This window comes from Meles meles, chromosome 6 (assembly GCF_922984935.1).
Source record: "Meles meles chromosome 6, mMelMel3.1 paternal haplotype, whole genome shotgun sequence".
Lineage (NCBI taxonomy): Eukaryota > Metazoa > Chordata > Mammalia > Carnivora > Mustelidae > Meles > Meles meles.
In genome coordinates this window covers 3,427,373-3,451,420 of record NC_060071.1, presented here as the reverse complement: position 1 = coordinate 3,451,420, position 24,048 = coordinate 3,427,373, and the positions used below count along the sequence as shown (strand labels likewise).

At 47.4% G+C, this 24,048-nt stretch overlaps 1 protein-coding gene across 3 annotated transcripts in view; it reads left to right on the top strand.

The window, feature by feature from the left end:
• Positions 1-24,048, top strand: part of ADAMTSL3 (ADAMTS like 3) — a 344,936-nt gene that overhangs the window by 281,747 nt on the left and 39,141 nt on the right. For all 3 annotated transcript variants that reach the window (XM_046010294.1, XM_046010292.1, XM_046010293.1), the window contains exons 21-23: positions 1,283-2,354; positions 7,431-7,558; positions 9,799-9,927. In XM_046010294.1, coding sequence (XP_045866250.1) covers positions 1,283-2,354; positions 7,431-7,558; positions 9,799-9,927 — 1,329 coding nt within the window. The remainder of the gene's footprint in view (positions 1-1,282; positions 2,355-7,430; positions 7,559-9,798; positions 9,928-24,048) is intronic.

The window sequence follows — 24,048 nt, the reverse complement described above, 5'->3', positions numbered from 1 at the left end:
TGGGCTGAGGCCATCCCCTGGAGCCCACGTCCGGGAACCAGCTAGAGGCAGCCGCAGATCTCCGCGGGTGAAGGGGTCCTCTCGGACCTCCCTTTGTCACCTCTCGGGGTCTTGGAGGTTGTGCGTATCGAGTGCTCACTGCTGGGCTGTGCACTTGGTATAAACGTCCCACCAGGCTTTCACACTCCCCCGATGAAGGCACTAGCGTTCCCCGCATTTCCTAGGCAGGAAACCAGAGGCTCCAAGAGATCAGGTGACTTGTCCGAGGGGCAGAGCTAAGGTCCAAATGCAGGTCTGTCTGTGTGGCTTCAGAGGGCCTGCTCTCCCTTTTCTTCTGGGATCACACATCCCTTTAGGCCCTGCTGCTTTTGACTGACTTGCTCTGGTTACCGGCGGCCCCCGGCACCTCGTCCTCACCTCCAGATCCTTTGAATGCTTTTGCTCACATCCCTGCTCCTGCTTTCTCCCCCAGAGCTGATGTGCCTCTGGCCGAGTCGTATCAGCAAGGGGGTGTCTGATATTTGGGGCATCCACCAACGTCAGGCACCCCTTTCTGATATAAACACGTCACCTCCCCTCCCCCTAAGCCAGGGCTTTGCAAAATAATTTATACACGTTAAGCCCTTCATTCAGATTTCCGTTCTTCACTGCTAATGTTCTAGGCAGGTGTGACTTGTACCCCAGTCTACGGATATACGGCATACTGTTGTTTATCTTGTCATTGTCGGCTGGTTTTTTTTTTTTTTCCTTTTTTAAAATTTAAATTCAACTAGCCAACATACAGTACATCATTAATTTCAGGTGCAGTGTTCAGTGATTCATTACTGGCCATGACACCACCAGTGCTCCTCACCTCACGCGGCCTCAATGCCCATCCCCCGGTTAACCCATCCCCCACCACCTCCCTTTCCACGACCCTCCGTTTGTTTCCTGGAGCCCAGAGTCTCTCATGGTTTGTCTCCCTCTCCGATTTCTTCCCATTCAGTTTCCCCTCCCTGCCCCCACGATCTCCTGTGTTATTTCTTATATCCTTCATATGAGTGAAACCATATAATTGTCTTTCTCTGATTTATTTCGTTCAGCACAACACCCTCCAGTTCCATCTGCGCTGATGTAAGTTGGAGGTGTTCATCCTTTTTGGTGGCTGAGTTATATTCCGTTGTATGTGCGGAGCCGTTTTAAAAGATACCTTTGTTGACTTGCATCGGCCCTGGAAGACTACTGTCAGAAAGCTTGTATTACGGAGATATTTGTTCACATTTTCTTTCTTTCCCCCCTGCAGAAGCGAAACCAGAGACGAAGACACAGCCTGGGGAGCAGGGGCCCCAGATCCTTGGTGTCCAGAGAGTCTACATCCAGACGAGGGAGGAGAAGCGCATTAACCTGACCGTGGGGGGCAGAGCCTATTTGCTGCCCAACACTTCGGTGATCATTAAATGCCCAGTACGCCGATTCCAGAAATCCCTGATCCAGTGGGAGAAGGATGGCCATTGTCTGCAGAACTCCAAGCGGCTTGGCATCACCAAGTCGGGCTCCCTAAAAATCCACAGCCTGGCGGCCCCGGATATCGGCACGTACCGCTGCGTGGCCGGCCCCGCGTGGGAGACCGCGGTTCTCAAGCTCATCGGCACGGACAACCGGCTCATCGCACCCCCAGCGCTGGCGGATAGCGCGAGGCCGTATCCGGGGATGGACCATGAGGATGCCAATGGCTTGGGTGCCACGTGGCAGAAAATGAGGCAGCTGTGGGGTAACAAAAATGAGCTGTATCCGGAGGACGGCCAAGGGGCTAAGCAGCCTTTCTGGAGGGCTCTGTTGGGTCCCTGCAGTAATTCTGCAGGAAACCCTCACTCCTGGGAGTTTAAGAATAAGCAGTTTGAAGCAGCAGTTAAACACGGAGCGTACAGCATGGAGACGGCCCAGTTCGAGGAGCTGATCAGAAACATGAGTCAGCTCATGGAGACCGGAGAGGTCAGTGACGACCTGGCGTCCCAGGTGATCTACCAGCTGGTGGCCGAGTTAGCCAAGGTGCCGCCAGCACTGGACCCCTGGAGGGGTGCCCAGGAAGGGGCGCCTCCCGCCGCCCAGCTGCGGGGGGAGACAAGAAGACGGCCTCAAGGCTCGGAGGTGGAGAACTCAGGCAAGCTGACCTTCAGGCCCAAGGGACCTGTTCTCAGGAGGCACAGCGAGCCCGCCTCGGTTTCATTTAACAAAACAATAAATTCAAGGATTGGAAATACAGTGTACATCACGAAAAGGACGGAGGTCATCAATATACTGTGTGAGCTCGTTACCCCCAGTCAGGCCACCTACACGTGGACCAAGGATGGGACCTCGTTACAACCCTCAGAAAAGTAAGTAAAAGAAGGATACAGTGTTCCCTGTGTCATGCCTTCTTAATGGGCATTCCAGTTTTCTTGAAAAGACTTTCAAATTCCTTCTCCTAAGAATGTGTTTCCAACAGGATTCTTTAGGAAAGAGACCAAAAAAAAAAAAAAAAAAAAGTCAGGATGTGTTTTTCACATATGCACTGGAATTTTATTTTTTTTAAACATTCTTTTTTTTTTTTAAGATTTTATTTATTTATTTGACAGAGAGAGAGATCACAAGTAGGCAGAGAGGAAAGCAGGCTCCCTGAGGAGCAGAGAGCCCGATGCGGGGCTCGAGCCCAGAACCCTGGGATCATGACCTGAGCCAAAGGCAGAGGCTTTAACCCACTGAGCCACCCAGGCGCCCCTGCCCTGGAATTTTAAAAATTAAACCCTTACCATCCCCATCATTACCAAGACTGGGTACAGTTGGACTGAGTTTAAGCATGCATAGCCTTTCTCTTTGTAGAGCACTTGACATTTAAAAATAAAGTCCACAGAAGGCGTCAAAAAAGCAATCATCCTGGCAGTAATCCCACACCAGGTGGGAACTGCAAATCAGAATTTATCTATGGTGCGTGTCTATATCTGGGAGATGTGGTATCTCCTTGGCATTCACGTTGGCCCCGAGAGTTAGTAGCTTTCTGATGAAGTCACCGAGAGACAGAATCCCAAGACTAACTCACAGGCCATCCAGAACCAGGGACCCTATCTCCTGAACGCTGCCAGCGATGTGTGGACATCACAGAAATGACAGCCTCAGTAGGAAGACTGAGTATCTGAACCACTTTTCCGTATCATGCAAAGGGTTAGGTCATGAGATCCTAGAATAAAGATCGAAGTTTTTGAGATGTTCACAACGCAATATTAAGTCAGAGTTTTATCACGATCTGCGTGTCCGTACAAAGATAGTGCATTTCATTCATTTCACATGAAACAGCAGGGAATAACAAGTAGTAATTCATTTTTGCAATTTCCGTGTCTCTAAGTCTTGCTGTTTGTACACACAGGACTGGGGATGGTCTGCTTTCTTTTAGCTTGCCTTCAGAGAGCCCAAGCTGCCTGCTGGGATTGTTAAGAGGAACAGAACAGCAGATGTTAAATTGCTTTGCAGACCTTATTGCACTTAAAAAATGCAAATTTTATTTTTACCACGTCTGTTAGTGCGTTTGAGCCTAATGCGTGAAACAGTGGAAGAAATCTAGGTAAAACTCAATTTTTTGTGATACATGATTAGGCTGTACCTTAGAGTGAGAAGATAGAACAAATCTAACTTTTTCATTTTTTGCCCTGGAACTCTGAACACAAGGGTTCAAAGAAGGTTTCTCAGTGAAATAAACCTTCCAGATCAACTAGCTTAGCAGTCCGCAAATCTTTTGGCCTTGGGACCCTTTTGAACCTAAAAAAAAAGAAAAAAGAAAAGAAAAGAAACCCAAACTTTAAAAGCTTCTCCAAGAAGCCTAAAGAGCTTTTGTTCATGTGAGTTATAGCTATCGATATTTACCGTATTAGAAATCGAAACAAAACATTGAACGTGTCTATTCACTAATCCATTTAGAAATAACAGTAAGAAACCCATCACATGTTCGCATAAATAACTCTTTTTGAAAAAGCCATCTTTAAAGAGAAGGACTGATAACCTCGGCACTGTTTTATATCTCTGCAAATCTCTCTAATGTCTGGCGTAATGAAACACAGCGGCATTCTCATAAATGCTTCTCCGTTAAGTACGCTGGGACACGCTGTTGTAAGTAACGTTCATAGAGAGAGTTCGGCCTCACCCAGATATGAGAGTTGGAGAAAGGAGAACATTTTCCACAGGCTTTTCAGATAACCGTGGCTGTTTTTTACGACTACAGTAGCTTCTGGAATTCCGGTCAGCTGGAATGTGAACTCTGAAACCATATTGATGACAGTTTATTCTTCCCTCACGGCAAAGCATTGCCTTATCTTGCCCTCGGAATGGATCTTTTACCCACACGTGATTTTGTAACATCACACAGTGCTCGTTTGCAAAATACTGGCTCCCCAAGTCACAGCGATCTCCCCGCTGTTGGCCCGTTTCCTTAGGCAATGCAAAGAACACACACATTCGGCAATGTCACTACCCGGCACGTCAGGAAGGTCTTTGAGTTTCGGAACGCTGCCAGGCTTACCACGAAGGATACGGATTTTCCTAAAATTTGAATTTTCACGTGAAAGTCCGTGAAAATTCAACATCATCAGTTGCTCTCCTTGAATGGGCCTGCTCCTTTCAGTTAATTTTTTAAAACAGCTGCCACATACCCCAGGCTGAATAATTATGTTAGCCATTCTTTTGAATAAAAATGATGTTCCGTGAAAAAACGGGGGGCGGAGGGGAGGGGCTCATTCAGATTGCAGAGCAGACGTGTGGGGCTTTGGGTGTGTTTCCCGTTCTGTATACAGAACATTAAAAATATACATGCTTGAGGGTTAAGATTTGGTAAAAAAAAAAAAAAAAAAAAAAAACCAGTTAGGTCGCATGGCCTCATGAAGGACATTCCTAAGGGAAACTGGCCTTTTTGCCTTCGTGGCAAGTGCGTGGGGGCCAAGAAACAGGGACGCCTGGTGCACATGGGCTATCCGTGCAAATGTCAACTCAGCAAGGGAGACAGATACTGGCTTAGCGTCATTATGAAAATGGTTTTGAGCTCAGGAGCCTCTGGGGTCCTTGGACTGCCCTTTGAGGACGGCTCAGCAATTTCCATTTTATAAGAAGCAGAGGCTGAGCAAGTGGAAGAGATCGATTCACCTGTGGCCGTGTCCACAGGACGGGGGTTATGGGAGAGCGTGGTCAGCTTACGTGAGTGTTTGTGGGGCTGATTTCAAATAGCTTGGCTTGATCGCGTGGGATTAGCACGAGCTCCTGAGCCTGAGCCTCCTGGAGGTCGTATGCAGACAGGCTTTGACTCAGTGCATCTGGCTCAGATGGGTTTCTCCATACTTTAAGGATCAGCCATTGGATACCGAAGCAATTCCATATGGCTATTAAAAGTTTTCGCTTTTCACTTGTTAAGAGAATAAAAAAAATAAGATCCATTCTTACTTCCATTTTCTTCCTCCAACTTACCTAATGAGTTTGTTCTCCGTACATTTCATTGCCTTGATGCAAAAAAGGGTTTCACCTGTAGATACATTTTTCGGAATCTCACATGTCTTTTCAGTCCAGGTAACTCCAAAATGGAATTAACGTTTCTGAGGGCATCTACCCAAGGGGAGGAAAGTGTGTAGGGGCATAGGGGTTTAGATGTTATCTGGGTAAGAATCCTCAGCCAGAAAGGGCAGACAGTGGGTAGATTTGCTGGGGCTAAGATCAGCTTTGTCACAAGTAAGGCGGTCCAGCAGAGACCAAGGTCACATCCCTTATGGAGCCTTACCCGCTGTTCTCCAGCCCAGGGACTGAACCAGGCCGGATACTGTGATTTCTCGCTGTGCCACTGAGACCTACAGAACAAAGGGATGGTTTGAAGATCTCCAGATCCTATAAACATGTATATGAAATAATGAAGAAATCGTGTTAGTGTATTTATGTCTCAAATGTAGTTACTCGTTCTGTTGTGTTCTTAATCGACTCCTCCGTAATAGGGATTTTAGATTTTAGACGCAGATGTTCGCGTGAAGTCTGGCCCTACTAGTAACTAGGTCTGTCGTACTCCTGATTTTGGTCCGGGTGATTCCGAGGTTGTGTTTCTGCCTGCTTTTGTGGATTTCATTTGTGTGGTGTGAGGTTCTTTGTGTCCTCCTGGTACACACACTCTGTGCCGTGGTTGTGTTGAATTCTGACCGTTTGTCCGTTTAGTCGTTGGAGGATTCTGAGAACTTTCTGTACAGAAGTCGCGGTGTTAGGCACTGTCAGTGCACAGCTGTGAGTAGGATTTGGTCCCTGCTTTTGAAAAGATCACAATCTGGCGGGAAGAAATAGATATTTCGTCAAATAAATACACAAACCAGAGCAGAAGGAACCCAGAGGGGGAGAAGATAACTCTAGGAGGATTGGGGAAAGCTTTACAGGGAAAATCATATTTGATCCAGGATTCAGTGGGTAAATCAGAGTTTGCCAGAATGGGGGCTGCGGGGGAAGGGCATTCCAAATGCAGTGAACAACATATGCACACACTCGGGGTTATGAAAGATCATGGAATGTTCTGGAAACTGTTAAGGCTCATTATGGCTGGAGCACAGTGAGAGCACCATGAAGTGACAGGAAATGGAGAAGTGGCCCCAGCTCCGTTCATGAAGAAACACGCAGCCTTTAGTGGTCAGAATGGTCCCTGTTGGCGGGATCTGGAAAGTGGGAGGCAGCAGGGGAAAAAAAAAAAAAAAAGTATACAGACCACTGATACAGGTGATGGAGAAGCAGCTTCAAATTGTTAGGAAAAAATTAAAATAAAAGCAGAACAAGCACCTTTTTCTCTTCCCTGAGTCATTACGTCATCTGCCGGGATACACCTGACCAGCTCTGGCTCTCAGGGTAATGCACCTGCCGGCAGTGACGGCTGTCTGTAGCCGGGAAACCGTACGGAGCTCATCTGGGCCAGCCCAGCCTCTCAGCAGGTGGTTCCGAGGCCAGTGTAACGCAGTCTTGGCACCACTGTCCCCTCTGACTCCTTCCTACAGTCACAGTGAGGTGACGGCCAGAGCCAAGTCCCTTTGACTGATGGCCCCGCTCACTTCCCGTGTGAAAACCCGAACCAAAACATCCGTTCCTGCTGTCTGTGAGGAAGGATTTGGCCACAAAATGGGGGGTTAACATCCTTCCAGCCGACGCTTCCTAGTTTGTCTTTTTGATATTGTGGTGGATTCGGCATCGAGTCCATCCAGAAAAGTCTCCTCTCGTGCAAAGTGAGGCAGGAAGCCTGGCCCTCCAGGCACCGTCCAGCTACCCGGTCTCTGAGCTCAAGCCGGGGAGGGAGACTTTTCCACCCTCCCATCTTCCGGGCGGGATCCTTGCCACCACCCCAGGGTCTGATTCTGCAGTCCTCTCTCCCTGAGACGTGCTGTGGGCCAGGCAGTGAAACACCCTTCCTAACTGTCCCGCAGGATCGTCTTGGCTGGAATGGGAAAAATGCAGATACGGAACCCCACAAAGAAGGAACAAGGAACGTACGGATGCTCAGTAGCTAACCATCTCGGTTCGGACGTGGAGAGTTCTCCGGTGCTCTATGCAGGTAATGCCCATTGCTGACACCCGGAATGCCCGGTCTGGGGTTCTCTAGGGCAGCAGTTCCCAGAGGTCAGCATGAAGCGGCGGAAACACCCAAGGGGAAGGTCAGAACACAGATTTCTAGACCCCATTCCTGGAGCTTCTGACTCAGTAGGCCTGAGATGGACCAAACTCCAAGAGTTTGCGTTTTTAATGCTGTCCCAAATCACATCGACGCTGCCCGCCTGCAGACCCGATCTTGGAAACGCCTGCCTTAGAGCTCGCCTTCCGAGAACCGGGAATGAATGAGACAGTTTCACCGGCAGCTTTGACAGTGCGGACTTCTCCTTTTTTAACGGCCATCAGCCGATGCCAGAGAATAATTCTCCTCTAAAGGGGGCTCTCTGCCTCCTAAGGCATACCCACCCGTCCTTAGAAACACTTCAGGAGGTTGTAACTGTGAATTAGCGTCTGTCTTCCCAGGAGGCAGATGGTGTCATTTTTTTTTTTGTGACCCGGGAAGTGAGTCCAGGGCTGGTGATGCCATCTGCCTCTAGACAGAAGGAGGGACTGGTCTCTCATCTTTCCTGATAACTCCTCTTCGAGTGCATCAAGGCCAAGCGCCCTTTGCTAGAGCCCCTTACGACTGATTAGCTCTTTTTTTTTTTTCATTTTATTTATTTTTTCAGTGTAACATTATTCATTCTTTTTGCACAACACCCAGTGCTCCATGCAAAACGTGCCCATTGGGGAGGGGAGGCGAACCATAAGAGACTATGGACTCTGAAAAAAAACCTGAGGGTTTTGAAGGGTCAGGGGTGGGAGGTTGGGGGAACAGGTGGTGGGTAATGGGGATGGTGTCATTTTCATAAGGAAAATGGGCTTAATTACGAGGGGACACTTTTAGGTGGTGAGTCGTAAACAACGCTTCCTCGTGGCGAGCTCCTGCTCTGGGATTAAAAATAAACCACGTGCTCCCTCCTCCAGTTCTCTGCTCTGTGGTTTCTGGTGTCCGTGGCTCACAGGGACTGAGAGGAGGCTCAGGGGGTTAGAGTCCAGCATTCGGACAACTGAGCATTGAGCTTGGTGCCCCTATCCACACACTTTGTGCAGGTTGGACCAGGGGATTATCAAAGGTCCCCGAGCTTCTCCCCTCACTGCATTCCCCAGGTAGGGCCTTCAGGCCTTGTTTTCTGTGCTCTGACCCTCCTGTGAGCATCAACCTCTTCCAGAAAATGCCAGTCCCAAGGTTTGGGAATTCCTGGGGGAAATGGAGCTCATTGAGGACCATCCAGATTCCTGGAAGGGCTGGAACAGCATGTCCCTGGTCCCTGAGTACATAGATACGGAGCGGTCCGCCGACGTGCCTTCGTTCTGCGTGCACGGTGCAGAGATGAAACAGGCCATTAGTTTGTGAGCGGCCCTCCAGCCGCTCACGAGCTAATGGTGGAGTAAATGCCATCTTGGCGGGTTGTCCTTCACGAAGAGACCCTCTCTTCACGAAGAGAGATCCTTAACGGGATGTTGCCTCCCCTGACCCTCACAGGCTACTGGGAGAGCCCTGGGCAACCAGCACCTTCTTCTGTCCCAGCAGCCACCAGCCCCTGGGAGACAGTGTCCCCCACCAGTCGGAGTGGCTTGAGGACAACGATGGCTGTTTTCCCCTTGCTGAGCTCAGGCACACAGTGTATTTCCTGACTGAGTGAACGAACGAATCCATTGAAAGTCCACGTTTCTCGAAATCCAGGGAAAGAAAAGTCCTTGATTAGGTTCTCGATTCTCCGTGACTTTGTTGTCATTGTCATTTTTCCGTGCAAGGTTTAGGTGGGTTTGTTTCAAGGGCTCCTTGAGGGAAAGCGTCAGGGGCTCCCAAGCCCCTGGTGTGTTGGATCCCTCTTCAGTTCCTCCAAGGGGACGCCTGGCCCTGCTTCTTGGCTTCTCATGAGCTTTGGAAATCCTTCTTTTTCGATTTATCAAAGAAGGTTTTATCCTCGGTTTTGGTTATAAAACCAGAATAACCTCAGCGCCTCGCTCTGGTTTGTGCAGACCACCCCGTGGGTATCTCTCTGAATGCGTACATCCATCTGTCCGCCCGCCTGTGCGTCCAGGCACTAAGGACCCCCCGGCTGTGTGTGTGCCAGCCCTGGGGGGGCACCGTGAGGGACGCAGAGACAGCCACTTGCTGCGCCAGGTTTACGAAGTGCGGCTGGTTTCCCAGAGCAAAAGCCCAAACCTAACATCGTTTCCTGTTCCCTTTCCATGAAGAGGCGCCGGCCATCTTGTCCACTGAGAGAAATATCAGCCGACTGGGACACAGTCACCTGTCCGTCGTGGTCGGAGGTGTCGTGGAGGCAGCCTTGGGAGCCGACGTGACGATCCGATGTCCCGTAAAAGGCAAGTCTGGCATTTCTGGGGATCAGGGTGGGGGACCGTGTCGTGCCCGGTGTTGCTAGGAGGTGGCCGCTCTCAGAGCTCGGTCTGACCGGCTTAACCATCTGAGTTTCCAGCCCTCTGACGGTGGCTGTCCCTCCCTCTCAAGGGTGAGATCAACTCATGGGACCGGGTGTAAAACAAAACGCCCATGTCTCCATTTCCCGTGAGGACTGGGAAGGCCTCGCACAGTTGTGTGCTCAGGCGTGACCAGGACACCGTGTCGCTGTGGACAGACCAACGCGACCGGCCACCTTCTAGTCCTGTGGTTGCCTGAGGAGCGGAGCGTCAGGGAGGGGGTTCTTGGAAACTCTTGGAGGTGTCCTCCAGCGGGGCAAAGCCCGGTCCGGGGGTGGGAATCTCAGGGACTCGCCAGCCCACGCCGTCTCCATCCTGGACTGTCCCAAACCAGCATGACCAGTCTGTGCCTCAGTGGCTCGCTCTGCATCGTACACCCTGAGAGAGAAGCCTTCTTTCTAAGGGCTCCTTCCTTCAATAGGAGTAACACTTTCAGTCCGACCTCGCCTTAATGTCAGGCCATTCTTGCTCTTGAAATCACAGATTTTTCCATCTTAACCAGGGCCCACGCATCCCTCCACTGAATCAACGTTATAGCTGGCACGTGTGTCCGTTGTATGGGGTCGGGGCGCCGTATGAATGACTTTGATCCGTTTCTCAGGGAGCCTTGGGACCTCGTCACAGTTCGGATCTGTTTTAAGGGGACGGAGTGTGCGCCCTTGATTTACTGTGCGTTGACTGACTGTGGGGATGACGGCGTCTCTCTCATTTCCAGCTAATGGGGCCCCTGTAAGGTGCAGCCTCTTGGGACGAATCTTATCTGGGCCTCGGCCCGGAGAAGCAGGGCGACCCGGGGGGTCCTCACGCTGCCGTCGGTAACACAGCGACCGTGCGTGTAGCGAAGGGAGCCCAGGACAGCCCCGTCCACCTTCCAGGCACTCCCTCCCTGTAGTGGTCGCTTTCTTGCCGTGTTTCCAGAGCTGCACCTTTGGCTCCCCAAGCCGTGGAAATTTGCTAACCCCCAAGGTATTATTTTTCACCCCTTGGAAGTCCCTGCAACGTTTGGCCTACACAGACTCGCAGACTCCCTCCAGCCTCCCAACGTCTCCACCCACAAGAATGTGAGTTTTCTGGCAAAGCGCTACCCACCCTTACAGAACGGGCCGCGTTCCCTGGCCCAGGCGAGCAGAAAAGCAGAACGGAACTTGGCAGCCGCCAAGCCACAAGCGGCTGGAGTTTCTCGAGCCCTACACCTGCAGACGATTCTGCAGAATACATCGGCCTTCCACGAGGACAGACCTCAGCTTCTAACGTTAGTCCTGCATTTCTTGCTTCCACGAGAGTTTAAAACCAGGCGTTCGGGGAGTGGGGATGACCCCTCGAAAGGCTCGTGGTGTCTTACTTGCTGTCATAAGTCAGCGGCTGGATTCGGCGGCAAATGGTTTAGTGAGCGAAGCCTCCAGCAAAGACCGTTAAATGAGTCTGGGTTTTATTCTCTGGGCCAGGCCCCATGGGCACGGCCATCTCTGACCCGGGCCTGACTCCGGCAGCCCCCGTGCCCCTGCTCCCCTGGGGCCTGGAGGGAGCTCGGTGTCAGGGGTGTTTCTCCTCCTTCTCAGCCCTCCCTCCCTTCTCCTACCAGACGCTGCCCCACAGGCTGTTCCGTCTCCTTACCTGGCCTCCATCCCCTGTGGACAAGCCCCCGGGGACTCATCGGGACCTTTTCTTCTCACAAATAAACCGGTCTCATTTTGAGTTATGTGCCTTTTTGAATAAACCTGGCGTGAACTTACTGTGTTTTCGTATAGGCGGAATCCATATGGATGTAGCTTTTCCTGGAGATCCGTCTTTTTAAAGACAGATGGGGAAGTTGGGGAAGGGTCAGCAAACTTGGGTTTCAGACACAGTTCCGTCACTAGCTCGTGTGGGACCTTCCTGCCCGCGTCTCGGCAGTGGGAAATGTACCACTTAAACGCCAGGGGCCGGAGGGACTTTGGATTTGCAGCTAATCCAGCTCCTCACTTATGGACGGGGATGGCAGATCATTTATAGCCTTGAACACCGTGTCGCAAAATTGTATTTTCATGTTGCACACGGAGCTTATGTCTGTGAATCGGCGGCATGTGTAAATTTGTCTTTTATTTTTCAGTTGCCCTTAAAATTTTTTCCAGTAACTATAATGAGCTCATCTATTCATACCTTTTAGACAGATTCATACTTTCTTGGTATGGCCAAATATGTTTTATTTAATGCGGATATCAAAAGTGATTGTCTCTGGTCTCCCTTAGGTGATATTTCTCATGACTGTATTGCCCAATAGAACCTACAAATCTGTAGGTTTAAAAGTTAGAAGCTTTAAGTTGCAAGAGACTTTTGCTTTGCTCTTTAAAAAAAATTTTTTTGTCTTTTAAAAATGGGGGAAGAAGAATTTCAGCTGTATCCTCTCTGCCACCTTCTGGTGAGAAAGGAAAGCTCATCTGAGAGGAATGACCCATACATCTTAACAGCTGTGTATTTTGGTTTATTTATTTGTTTTTTGTAGTGTTAATGCTTAGTAAGGTCATCATTTATTTTATAATTTCCTGCTACGGGCGCGTTCTGTGTTGCTTGCGTTCCTTCCTCAAGCTCATTAGAAGCGCAGCAAACCTGAGTGTCTGTCCTGACCTGTTCTTGCGTGCTGGGCTCTTCTGGGTGCCCCAGCCCAGAAATTCCACTTACGGAGGTTGCCCTTTGCACAAGGCAAAGAGACAGCTACTTGCTTGTGCACTGGGGGAGTGGGTAATAAATGAAGAGAGAGGAAAAAAAAAAAAAGATGCACAAGAAACAACCTCAATCTCTGTGAGCAAGAGAAGGAAGTCACGGAGACCTGCTCATTCCCTGGAATCCTGAGCGGTCGTCAGGTGCGTAAATCAGAGCCTCCTGCATCAGCGCAGGTCCGTCTCGAAAACGTCATCTTTCCAGAAGGGCACTATGAAGACTCGAGGTCGGGGAGAGCGTCGTCTCTTCCACAGATGGTGCCGGTCCCGGCGCATATCCACCCGTAAGAGAGTGAAGTGTAACTCCAGCCCCACGTCACATACAGGATGGGACGCTCGGTGAACCGGAAGCCTACATTTAAAAGCCTGTTAGCTTTCATGATGCCCTTAGAATAAAATAGGCACAATTCTTTGTCACCTTGGGTTAAGCAATAATTTCTTTCTTTTTTAAAAAAGATATTTATTTATTTATTTATTTATTTATTTATGTAAAGATTGTATTTATTTATTTGTCAGAGAGAGAGAGAGAGAGCACAAGCAGGGAGAGCAGCAGCAGAGAGGAAGCAGGCTCCCCGCTGAGCAGAGCCCGATGTGGGGCTCGAGCCCAGGACCCTGCGATCATGACCTGAGCCTAAGGCAGAGGCTTAACCAACGGAGCCACCCAGGCGCCCCATCTTTCTTCTTTAAAAAAAAAAAGAGATTTATTTATTTATTTGAGAGAGAGAGCGTGAGTGCGAGCAGGAGGGGGGCAGAGGGAGAAGGAGAGAGACAATCTTAGGCAGGCTTCACGCTCATCACAGAGCCTGATGTGAGGGTTGATCTCACGACCTTGAAACTGTGACCTGAGTCAAAATCAGGAGTTTGAGACTTACCTGACTGAGCCACCCGGGCACCCCAGGAAGTAATTTCTTAGCTGGGGCACAAGCACCGAAAGGAACAGTGGGTGAACGAACTTCTTCAAACTGAAAAATTTTTGTTCTGCCAAGGACACTGTCAGGAAAGCGTAAGGAAAACTCACAGAACGAGTGAACATTTTCTGGAAATCATATATTCGGTAAGAGAGTGTCCAAAATATAAAAGGATCTCTTAGAACTCAGCAGTAAAAGGACAAGCTCATTTAAAACAGACAAGTGATCTGAGGGGACATCTCAAAAAAAATGGTACAAATGACTAATAAGCCCATAAAAAGATGCTCAGCATCGTTAGTCATCAGGGAAGTGTAAGTCAGAACCACAATGAGATGACTTTTCTTTTTTTTTGTTTATTTTACTAAAATCAATTGGTTAGGATTTGGTGAATTATTAGTTTCAGAGGTAGAATTTAGTGATTCATCAGTGGCCTACAGCACCCAGGAACGAGATGCCACTTCCCACACTGTGATGGCCGTGATCAGAAAGACGGATGACAGACGTGTGGAGAATGTAGAGAAGTCAGAAAACCGTCTTGCACTGCGGGTGGGAATCTGAAATCGTGCCGCTGATTTGGAAAAAACAGTCTGATGGTTCCCCCAGAAGTGAAACCCAGCAATCCCACTCCTAGGTATATACACCTAAGACGAATGAAAACACACGTCCCCTCACAAACGTATACAGGCCCACAGCAAAGAGTAGGAACGACTTTCATGTCTATCAGCTGACGAGGGGATAAAGAAAATGTGGGATATCCATGTAATAGAATTTTCTTTGGCCATAAAAAGGAATGAAGGACTGTTTCCACACTAAAACACGGATGGATCTTGAAAAATTACGGTAAGTGAAAGAAGCCAGACGCAACAGATCACATATTGTGTGATTACATTTCCATGAAATGTCTAGGACAGGCAAATCCGCAGAGACAGATAAGAGGCTGCCGGTGACTAAGAGACTGGAAAACCAGCGGGATGACTAACGGGTACACATTTCTTGGGGAGGGGGGGATGAGAATGTCCCGGAATTACAGTTGGGATGGTTGCACGGCTTTATGAGTGTGCTAAAGAAATTACGGAATTGTACGCTTGGAAGAGTGAACTGTACAGTATATACAATGTATCTCATTAAAAATCACAATCCTAATACCCACAATAGGACGATGCTACAAAGTTTTAAAACTTATAATGCAGCCATAGATATTACTTATCAGCATATAATTATATGGCAAAAATACGCAGATACTCATGGGAAGGTTGGACCCCAGTGACTGGATGGTCACTACTCCTGGGAGAAAAGGAGGGGGAGTGGGGAAGGAATGTTAACCTGACTGTGATGCTTCATTGGGTAATCAAGATCTAAAGCAAGTAGAGTCTAGTGTGAATGGGCACTAATTCTGCATGACAGAGCTGTGGTTATCTGTTACACTGGTTTTTCACTTCCCATCCCAGCCCTGCTTCTGCGGAGCTATGAGACACTGGGCCTGTCGCAGACCCGTCTTGGCCTGTGGTTTTCTCTTATAGAATAAGGGATTAGAGGTTGATGACCAACCCTAAAATTCTGTCCTGGATCCCTGGTCTTTCCCAGGAACCTGGGACAAATGGAAGTAGAAGTAGGAAACATAAGGGCAAAACATAAGGGCATGAATGCGTGAGCTAAGGTATCTGCCCAGTCTGGGTTAGAACTGAGTGCCAGCGATGTTCTCACCCAAGATTGGGGAGACGGAGAGGGAACCCAGAGAGAAAATCTCTCTCTAGATGGCCGGAGGGGAGATGCATGGGGCGATGGGGACGTGGGTGGAGGGGATGAAGAGGCACCAACTTCCAGTTACAGAGTAGAGAAGTTACGGGGATGAGAAGTTCAGTGCAGGGAATTGGAGTCAATAATGTTGTAATGCGTTTATTGTAGCGAGCAATTCGTGATGTGTGTAATTGTTGAATCCTTGTGATATACGCCTGAAACTAAATATTATATATCAACTCTACTTCGGTGAAAAAATGTTTAATGGGGGAAGAAAATGTCAATACGATGTCCCTCTCAAGGAGCTACTTGGAGTCCATGAAATCTCCAGCCCATGAAAAAACTTACTCACTTATATTAAGACCCAGACACTAGCGTTGTAATGAAAAAGAAGGAACCAGATTTGAGAAATGTCTTTCCTTGATTTAAAAGCTGATGTTTAAGGAAAAACAAGTTGACTGGGGGGCAGCACATTCAGAAGGTGATTTGAAGCAACATGGATGGAAGCCATTCAGGTGTTGGTCTTGGGAGCTGAACACGGTGGGACCTTTAGAATCTATGCGTCGTCCTGCCCTTATGTTTTGAAAATAAGACCCAGAGAGGAGAGACCTGACCAAAGTGATGAACACAGTCCGCGGAAGGACTGAGTTCACTGCCTCTGAATCCAGCAGTCCTTTGCTCCCAAGGCAACCCCTTTGTTCTGTTTTCTTGTCTCATTATAAAAAGTAATGCATCTCGGGGCACCTGGGTGGCTCAGTGAGTTAAGCCGCTGTCTTCAGCTCAGGTCATGATCTCAGGGTCCTGGGATTGAGCTCCGTATCGGACTCTCTGCTCGGCGGGGAGCCTGCTTCCTCCTCTCTCTCTGCCTGCCTCTCTGCTTACTCGTGATCTCTCTCTCTGTCAAATAAATAAATAAATCTTTAAAAAATAAAAATAAAAAGTAATGCATCTCATTATAAAATCATTAGAAAGCATAGCAAAGTATTAAGAAGCAAAGAAACTCCCATAATCTCACCACCAAGACACAGCCAGCATTTCCACTTTGTTACATCCTGTGACCTTTTCTCATTAAGTCAAAGAATTTTCTCATGGTGCTAAAAAAAATCATAAATATCATTTAATTGCTGTACAGATTCTATGAATGTAGCACAACTAAGCCATTTCCTTATTTAGGAAAACTTAAGCTGCTTATTGTCTTTACAGTTACATCTAGCAGTGTAAGGGGCATTTTTGTGCATAGAACTTTTTTGTGCTGTTGAGATTAATTTTTTTTTAAAGATTAAGAGGATTGGAATGACTAGGTCACATGTCAGTCAATGTTGTTATAACGTTGTAAGGCATTACAATTTCTGTAAGTCAGAATACATATCAAAAATTGCCTTCTCAAAAGTGAAACCTGCCCATGGTGTGTGTTTAAGCCCTCCATCCCTCTCCCTGTTATGCTGCCCAACGATAGGAGAGGATAGGGAGACAAGTAGAAAGAAGTTACAGGATTAACGCCCCACGGAGTATGGACAAGGAGTTGACAGTTTGCAAGTGTGACCAGGGGGCATGTGGGGTGCTTCATCCTCCAAATAAGCGTAGAGGGAAGGGGAGCCTTCTATGTCTAAAGGGTTGGTGATCAGAACATAGGACAGGAATTGGAAAGTATTTTCTTCATCATGGGATTTTTTTTAGGATGAAAATGCTCTGGCGTACACCTAAAGTTTTGTCGATGTCTAATGGAATTACTAGCTTTTATTTTTTTAACTGAGTTTAATAATTTCCCTTACAGGGAGGATTTTGAGGACATTTTTGTGGTGCAGCAAGATTATGTGGTTAAATTCCTATACGGAGTTCATCTCTCTGACAGTTATTTCCCCCATCAACCGTCGGTTTATAGTACATAGTGTGGAGTTTCATGGTAGTGATGTAACATCTTTATTTTTTTTTCCATTTTATTTATTTTTTCAGCATAACAGTATTCATTGTTTTTGCACAACACCCAGTGCTCCATGCAAAACGTGCCCTCCCCATTACCCACCACCTGTTCCCCCAACCTCCCACCCCTGACCCCTCAAAACCCTCAGGTTGTTTTTCAGAGTCCATAGTCTCTTATGGTTCGCCTCCCCTTCCAATTTTTTTTTTTAATAAACATATAATGTATTTTTATCCCCGGGGTACAGGTCTGTGAATCGCCAGGTTTACACACTTCACAGCACTCACGATAGCACTTACCCTCCCCAATGTCCATAGCCCCCTCCCCCTATCCCAATCCCACCTCCCCCCAGCAACCCCCAGTTTGTTTTGTGAGATTAAGAGTCATTTATGGTTTGTCTCCCTCCCAATCCCATCTGGAGAAGAATAAATGAAACAAGATGGGATTGTGATGTAACATCTTTAAATCACAAATCTCTTTGATCCTCTCCAAAAAAAAAAAAAAGAAAAGAAAAGAAAAAGAAAAAGAAAAGAAAAGAAAGGAAGGAAGGAAGAAAGAAAGAAGGAAAGAACCCTTGCCCCAGAAAAATACATTTACCCACAAAATTTTGCATGTAATTTTCAGAATACTTGTAAAGAAAACCTGGGGATCATCTCCTTGGCTCCTATTTTATGAACTAAACATTTTGTTGCTTTGGGCCATACTAAAGCTAATTTTTGTGTTTTTTGAAATGTATTCCCCCTTCTATATTATGCTTACCTCTCTTTGAAATCATGTACAATCTTTAAACTTGCTAAAATTATCTTTAAGTATATTGAAAACCTTTGCTCCCACTCAGAAAGGCTGCCCATCCCTTGTTTTTCCTACTTCTGCCTGTGATACGGACGTGTTCCCAGCATCCTCCTCCCTTAATGCCATATTCAACCAAACAGTCGATCATGGGTGACTGGAAATTCCAGGCATTTTTGTATCCATTCAGCAAGCATTCGTTAAGCATCAGCTGAGCCCAGGCTAGTTCTTCAGTGCACAGAGATGAATTAGCCCTGGTACCTGCCGCTTGATAGACAAGGAAACTCTGATACCACAGGTGCAGAAATCTAAGTGTGGTGCAAGTGCATCCAGCGCAGGAGAGAATAGTTAAGGCTTCTCAAGGATTAGAGGTTTACCGAGCAGATGATGTTACAACTAGGCCACTTGGAACGAAAAGGAAGCCACTGGAAGCAGAAGAAACAGCATATATATGCAAAAGCACAGAAACGCAAAAGTCCCTGGCTTATTTGCAAAACCATAGTCAGATCCGTGTGACTGAAAGCGGAGGGTGTGAAGGAGAATAGGAAGAGGGGGCTTTGGAAGTTTCAGTTGGGACCAGGTTGTGAAGGGCGTTTAATGTCAGGCTAAAACCCTTGGACTTCATTGCCTTGGCATCGGAGGCAAGAAAAGCTTTAAGTAGAGTAGTGGTGTGAGCTGCTCTGTGTTTTAGAAAGAGCCTTCTGCCTACGGTGTGGATGAAATGTTAGAGGGGAAAGAAAGTCCAGAGAGCCAGAAACTGAAACCAGTGGAATTGTAATGCGGTCGCTGATTGGATTGTTGGACTAGTTACCCAAGGCATTAAATGGTTCTGCTTCATCCAAGAGGCAGAGAAGGCGTATCTGGCCTTTAGTAACCCATGTGTTGTTAACTGGGGATCTGGGACATAGGGGTCCCTTGGCCTAGCCCAGAGTGCCGGCACACAGCCGTTGAGTTGAACGTGGAGAGACAGTATGTTGCAAACCATGAAGGACACGGACGGGGAGCATCCCATATGGAGCACGTTGACAGCCCATCAAAACTCATCATCAAACATAAGAATAACTTGGGGCACCTGGGTGGCTCACTGGGTTAAAGCTTCTGCCTTCAGCTCAGGTCATGATCCCAGGGTCCGGGGATCAAGCCCCACATCGGGCTCTCTGCTCAGCAGGGAGCCTGCTTCCTCCTCTCTCTCTCTGCCTGTGTCTCTGCCTACTTGTGATCTCTGTCTGTCTAATAAATAAATAGGATCTTAAAAAAATAAAAATAACTTGATGGGTCCGAATTGGAACAGCCTGCAAGGCAGATCTGATTACTGTCTTTGTTTTGCTAATACGTAAGCGGCTCGGGCACCTGTAATTACGGGCTGTGTCTGTAGACCTACGGAGGGGTGAGCTAATGTCTATATAGGGTGAACTAAGATTTAATCCCGAGTCTGTGTGACCCCAAAGGAACTGGATGGAGAAGGAGCATCTGGACTTGAGACAGAAGAATGGGAACCCCAGAGTGCTGGCCAGAGAGAAGGGTGTCAAAACAGAGGCCCGGCGGGGGAATTAGGAAGCACCGCAGCTTGGGGACAGCTCTCTCTCTCACTGTCTCTCTCTCTCAAATAGATAAATAAATCTTAAAAAAAAAAAAAAGAAAAGAAAAAAGCCTCATTTGCAAACCCATTTTCTGTTCTTTAGCGATCTGCTGAAGCTCTATTCTCCAAGCTCCTTGAGTCATGGTTTTCCTCCTCACCTTTGATCCACACCTGTTTCCCAAGTGGAGAAAACATGAGTCTACCCAATCAAGAATAGCAAGAAATGCTAGGATAATGGAATTATTGCCGAATATGGAAGATGAAACACAGAAAGGGCTATTCGGGAACCTATTAAATTTCATACTTATTGGGAAAAGCCTCGTGCTTGGGTGTATATGTCGGTGGGTGCTGAGTCATGCCGCGTCTTCTGGCCGCTAGACCACAGCTGTTGTGTTGGTCCTGTTATCAATAACACTGTTTTCATCCTCAAGTGTCTACACCCCACTTCTGTCTTCAGTCCTACCAGTATGCCTGTCTGTCCCCCAAACCTCACAGACCTCCAGCCCCACATTAATCTTTGTCCTTGTCAAGGACCCCAGTCTTACTTTCCTACCCTACCTATCCTCTCCCCCAAATACAGTTCAACTAAAAGACCTCCGTGTTTTATAGTTTTATAAAATGGACTTTCTTCTACCAAAAAACATTTAAATTGGTTCTGCTACTAACAGTGTGTGAGAGCCACCGGTCAGAACACTGGAGTGGGGTCAAGACCCATATCAAGTTTCTGCTCCAAAATACCTATAGCCTTTCCACAATTATATCTTGTTTCAGATTTAAAATAGCTTTTACCTCATGTTTTTTTTTTTTCATCATCATGTTTCTGATGTGAAGATTCATTAAGCCCACCTAACTTATAAGGTTAATAAAATGGCCCTGGCTTGGTCCTGTTTGAGCCTGTTGATCTGTGTATGAGAGACCTGAGGTGATCCAGAAGGCAGGAACAGGGAATCGTCCTCTCTGCTTCCAGCTTTCAGGTATCCTCTCGGTGGTTTTCTGAAGCTCAGTTTCCAAAGAAATAAGGTGCTTCAATTCCCTGAGTGCCTGTGTGGTGGCTCTAGGCTGGCCCTGTGTTCTCCTGGTTCCTCAGAAGGCTGCGGGGACAGGAGCCACAGCAGCAAGCACAGAATTCTCCAGACTTCTACGAGATGTGCTTGTAAACCATTGGGAGGCTTTTCTTAAAAGGCAGCAAGAGCCAGCATTCAACCTCTCACATCTACTTATCCTTCAAGAAAGGCTCTCACTTGCTCTGTGTCCCCCAAGAGTCTCGGCTTCTCACTGTGAATGCTGCGAGACCGACACAGACAGTGACGAGGGCACAGGATAGCCTTGCAGGTTGGAGGAATACCTGTGGTGTGAAACACATGGAATTAGGGACAGCGCTCCAACCACCTGTCCATCTGCTCTCACCCCTTTGCCCCAACTGTGCCTTCCTGCAGTAGGCCATGCGGCACCCACACAGGGTGCAGACAGAGAGAGAAAATCTTGTCGGAATTCAACTCCCGGAAATCATAAAGCACGAGGGCTTCTTGGTATAGTCTGCAAAAGGCATTCAGGACCCGGTGATGGAAAAAAATACTCCCACACCATGGAACCTGAATAGAATTTCAGCATCTGCACTAACATCCAGGCTTCGGTGTCTTCTGTTTTGTCTTATCTTTTCATTGATTTCCTTTATCTTTTCATTTATCTCCCCTGTCACATATTTGCGAATGCTACCCCTGCGTATTCATTTTCATGACTGATGTGAGGTATATACTAAAGTCATTTTATTACAGACATGCCTGGACATCCCTTCCCACTCACCCACCCTACCCCAGAGAGTCCGACTCAATTTATTTCTAGTCCGGCCAGAGAACGTTGTGTGCTTTAAGTCTCCCAGGCAATTCTAATGCATATCCAAGGTTAAGAACTAATGCATTAGGGGCAACTGGGTGGCTCAGTGGGTTAAAGCCTCTGCCTTTGGCTCAGGTCATGATCCCAGGGTCCTGGGATCGAGCCCCGCATTGGGCTCTCTGTTCAGCAGGGAGCCTGCTTCCTCCTTTCCCTCTCTGCCTGCTTCTCTGCCTACTTGTGATCTCTGTCTGTCAAATACATACATAAAATCTTAAAAAGAAAAAAAAATGAAAAAGGAATGCAAATATTAAAAAAAAAAAAAAAAGAACGAATGCATTAGCCAGTAAAAGGAGCCAACGATTTTCCTGGGACTTAGACTCACCTCAAATGTTATTTCAAAATGAGAGACATCCTCAGGAAACAATGAGTAGCAAGGAGTGAAGGGGAAGCTGGGCTCTGGGGCAGGGCCTGCGTGCATACTCTGGGCTCCTTCTGCAGGTGGAGTCAGGCCTGTCAACAGCTGAGACCTCAGTGTTGGAAAGTCCACAGAGGAGGAATCGGCTTCAGCGTCAGAGAGGGTCAGTGAGGAGAGGGCCAACAATGGATCTTTAATAATGAGCAGAAATTGGGGCGCCTGGGTGGCTCAGTCTGTTAAGCGTCTGCCTTTGGCTCAAGTCATGACCCGGAGGTCCTGGGATCAGGCCCAGTGTCAGGTTCCCTGCTCAGTAGGGAATCTGCTTCTCTCTGTCTCTTTCTCCCTTAGCCCCTCCCTACCACTCATTCTCTCTCTCCCTCTCAAATAAGTAAAATCTTAAAAAAAAAAAAAGAATGAGCAGAAAATTTCCAAGTGGTACAAGAGAATAGCAAATAATCATCTGCAGAAAAGAGAAGAGCACATGGAAAATCCTAGCATTTCACAGTTTGGAAAGCAGTAAGGTCCCCGACGCTGGAGGGTGAGCTCTTGTTAGCATTTGGTACCCACAGATTGAAAGGGCTTTTGTGCCCTTATCCTCCAAGAAGAGCATAACCTTTGGAGCTAGGAAAACTGTATCTTACTCTCCACCATTTCTAGGGAGAAAGGAGCCCTTTTATAGGGTAAGTGGGGGCAGCTTGGAAAAGCAAGAAAGAGCCAGAACCTTGAGGGAGGTGGAAAGGGAGCCTTCGGGCATCACCTCAGGAGCTCCACGGATAGATGGTTCGGGTTTGCTGGTAATGGCAGCAAGACTAACTTGAAGGTCATGGGGCATGACTTCCAAATAGGCAATATTTTCAGTGCTGCCTTTGAGGACCATATCATAGCTATTTGTTCCTCCGAATCCCGATGTTACATCGATCAATGATCAAAATTGCTATTGATCAGAAAGGGTCTCCAGAAAGTCCAAGGCTGTCCACATTTGAGCCGTTGGTCCAGAATTCTCTGTACCAGAGCGAGTGACTTACACCACTTGACTAACTCCAGCCTGTGCACGCCATGCTTGATTTACATCAGGTTTGACGTTGAGTCTTATTCTCCAAGGAACCACTGGGGGTTTTGGTGTGGAGAGAATATGTGGAATAACTCTCATGGGCCCTTTCTAGCCTCTGAGCAAGGCCCTGGAGGACAGTACCCACAGTGCACTCTAGCGCTCATGAGATCTGACCAGTGGACTTACCGAGAACTGTCCATTCCCGAGCGAAGCAGAAGTTGGGGATGACCATGCCAGCAGGAGACTTATCGACACCATTCCTCATGTCAGAAGAAACACATTTTGCAAGACTATTGAATATAGAACTGGTGATAGATGCTGTGACCCAGATTATTTCTAGTTCCTCAGATCAAACTACTGGGGACCTGATTAGTCAATCTGTTAACATCATTTTGTTTGAGAAGAGAAAGTACTTTAGCAGCTGTTCAAGGGAGCTCCGTGCTTGGTTAAAGCCAGAGCCTGATATTTGGAGGAAGTTCTGGCTATGGCATCGTCGATGGAGAGTCTTTTATAGCCAAAAGGCATAGATTATGTATTGCCAAAAAGAACAGAAGGGTATGCAGTTAACTCAAAATGGGAATGTTTCGTACAGTATTTCCTACCTTGTGAAGATTGATCCCGCTGTCAAGAAGAGCTTAGCTACTCTTTGCGCTGATAGTGTTGAGGTTTTTTTTTTTCTCTCTGACTCTGAACTTGTGGGCTCTTGTTTGTTTATTAGTAATGACTCCCCTTGTGGCTTGTTTATACTGTGTTCAATTTGCTTCTTATCCTGTAAATGGACACCACCATTTCTTCAGAGCCCCTGGAACTAACTAATGGTAACCTCAACTTTCAATCGTCATGTGTGGAAAAAAATGCAGAATGTTGTATGAGTGTTGAGTAGCTGGAGGAAACAAAGAAATGAACAAGAACCTACAGGTGTAATATATGGGACACAGTGATAGAAAAAAAAAACAACTTTCCAGAGCAGTCTGGAATTGGCCAAGGATTCTGCAATGTGGAAGTTTTCATGGGCCTTTCAAGGATGAAGGATGTTTGTTTTTAAAATAGTGACTATTCTAAAGACGCCCAGAGGGGCTGG